Here is a 2,519-nt window from a genome sequence, read left to right on the forward strand (position 1 = left end):
GTATGAACTTATTCTGTTGACCCCCTTCCGTTGACATTTTTTACATTTTGCGCGGTTTTCTCTGACAACCACTCTTAAGTCACCTAACCTGAAAAAGCTTCTTCTACTAAAAAAAAATTAAATAATCGTGGCAATATAATACAGTTACAGAAAGAAAAAGCTTACCTTCCTCCATCCTGCTCGCTCCTGCGGGAAACTATAGTAAAAATTTTACCAGAAAATTAAGGTACAAGCAAAAAAAATAAAACTCAGTCTGCACAGTCTGCAGTCTGCATGGTCTGCGTTTCAACATGACCGTCTACTGACTCATTTCACTATACTTGTGAAACATTTCTCCAGTAATCATACACGATTCTATGAACTCATCTAATTTTTTGAAATAGATGTGTCCTGAGACTTTTACTTTTCTCGTCTCCGACTTTGCAGCATTGTATTGCTGAATATATATTTGGTATTGAAAAAGAACTGCTGTTCTTTACGACTTGTAACAAAGGCCTTCATACAGTCACCAGCTGGTCCAGGCTCGCCATTGATTCTTGACACAACATCCTGGGCAACTCTCCATGCATTACGCTCCACTACTTCTGCTTCTTAGCTCTTTCATTTCTTCAACTGTGAGTGTTTTCAGTTCTTCTTCACTAATGAGATCAGTTGGTTGAAAGTTGTCCCAGTGTAATGCTCCGCCATCAACCAAAGCTTCCCCTGTAGCAGCCTGGGAACGCTCCGCTTCGTTTTCTCCTGAATCGTGTGGTGCCCTGTGAATCCTCTTCATATGTGAGTCCAGCTATTAATCCTTGACATCTCAGTGTCTCTGTACTTAACCTCGATGTTAGTGACACCAACCCCTGGACCAGCATCTGTTGCTTGCAAAATGTGGTCACAGAGTGGTAGCAACTTGAGACTGTTGAAGAATGCAATCGCAGCATCACTAAGGTTAACAGCCTTTTCTTGATGTTCCCAATTTGCATTTAACGTTGAGCTGGTCATATCGATTTCGTCATTCACTTCCGGGATGTTGTTGATAATGCCTATTAGCTCAGTTCCACTGGCAACTTCATGGTGGGTCAGTGTTTCTCTCTCTTCATGGAAAATACTGACTGCTTCAGACAGCTGGTTTCATTTCATATTCTTTAAACTGACAATATTGGTGTCACTTGTTGCAAACATGACGTCACTTCTGAGTGTGCAGTCTTTGAAATAGATTCAGACTTCACAGTTTTTTGTTGTTGTTGTTTTTTTTAAAAAAGAAAGAACTTCCTTTGTCTTCTGTGGGTGAGCCTCTATATGATCAGGCGCACATATTTGCATGACCCTCCCTCTCTTAGCGGCCTATTTTTCATGACCCCTCCCCCTTTTCTGAGTCTCAAAAAGTTGTGACCCTCCCTCTGTTTCCACCCCCCCCTCCCTCGTCCCCCCTGCTAATTTCTGACAAGTCCTTTAAGAAGATTTTTTCAGGCATTTTGCGCAAAATCACCGGGTTTAAGTAAAAGGGAAAATTCCTACCACCCCCTCCCCCCCCCCCCCCCAAAGCCCTTAACATAACGAGTAAGAGGAACGAAAGACTGCATGAATCAACTAATAACTTTTATTTATTTTACCACGATCAACTCAACCAAAGCATACATAAATTTCTTTTCTCATCGTTATCTACTTCTTTTCATGAAATTAACACAAAACGAAAGTTTAGAATATTTTCTCTTTCGGATAACTAGTTAAAAAACGAATGAGCTCTCGAGATCTTGAAAGGGTAGCTACCCTTTATATGTTCCTTTGTGTTGTATGAAGCAAGAGCCAAAACAAAAATTACATATTTAAAATACTTTACGTCTACCAATAAAAGGCCTTCTTTTTGTTTTCTTTTTTGCTTTTCCCTCGTTATTGTTCACAAAAGCTTTTTTTCTTGCACAAAGTCATCGCCCACAAGGCAGCAGAAAAACCGTAAAAAAAATTAAAACAAAAACAACGATCTACTGTCTAGATCACTTATTCTTATCTATATTCCCTTTTTTATTTACACTGACGCTTATTAAAGTTTAATATCGATCGTACAAAAATGTCTAACACACACCAAACAAATTTTTGTTTCACTCTTTCGGTGGTCTTGAAGTTAAGCCAGCCTCTCACTTCCAGAAATTTACACTGAAGAGAAAGGAAATGAAAAGTTCATAATCAAAAGCTACTTTCGAAAGTACAGTGTCCTCTTTTGTCATTAACAGATGAGTTTATAATGACAACAACTTTTAAAGCTGAGGATACAGAACTGTTTGTGAAAGGGTAATCCAGGAGTCACGATTTCCTATTAAGTAAGTTGAGCATGATGGTCCGGGTGAACATAGTCCTGAATAGGACTGTTGTTGACGTTGACTGACGTTTCTCCACTGCACCCTTTGCGGCAGTCATCTTCAGAGTCAAAGTGAGTTGTATCATGTCATTTGATGGTATTAAACTCTAGTATTTACCTGACTGGGCAATTTTAAAAGTTGCGACGTCATCGCATCGGGTCAATCAGACCAGAGACC

General features: G+C 39.5%; 1 protein-coding gene across 1 annotated transcript in view; it reads right to left on the minus strand.

Annotated features, from left to right (window-relative positions):
• Positions 1 to 1,567: 1,567 nt before the first annotated feature.
• The window catches only part of LOC140928045 (uncharacterized), a 21,596-nt gene continuing 20,644 nt past the window's right edge, over positions 1,568 to 2,519 (minus strand). The window contains exon 7 of the mRNA XM_073377766.1: positions 1,568 to 2,139. Within this exon, the coding sequence (XP_073233867.1) occupies positions 2,121 to 2,139 (19 nt within the window). The 3' untranslated portion in view covers positions 1,568 to 2,120. The remainder of the gene's footprint in view (positions 2,140 to 2,519) is intronic.

This window comes from Porites lutea, chromosome 2, assembly GCF_958299795.1.
Source record: "Porites lutea chromosome 2, jaPorLute2.1, whole genome shotgun sequence".
Classification (NCBI taxonomy): Eukaryota; Metazoa; Cnidaria; class Anthozoa; order Scleractinia; family Poritidae; genus Porites; species Porites lutea.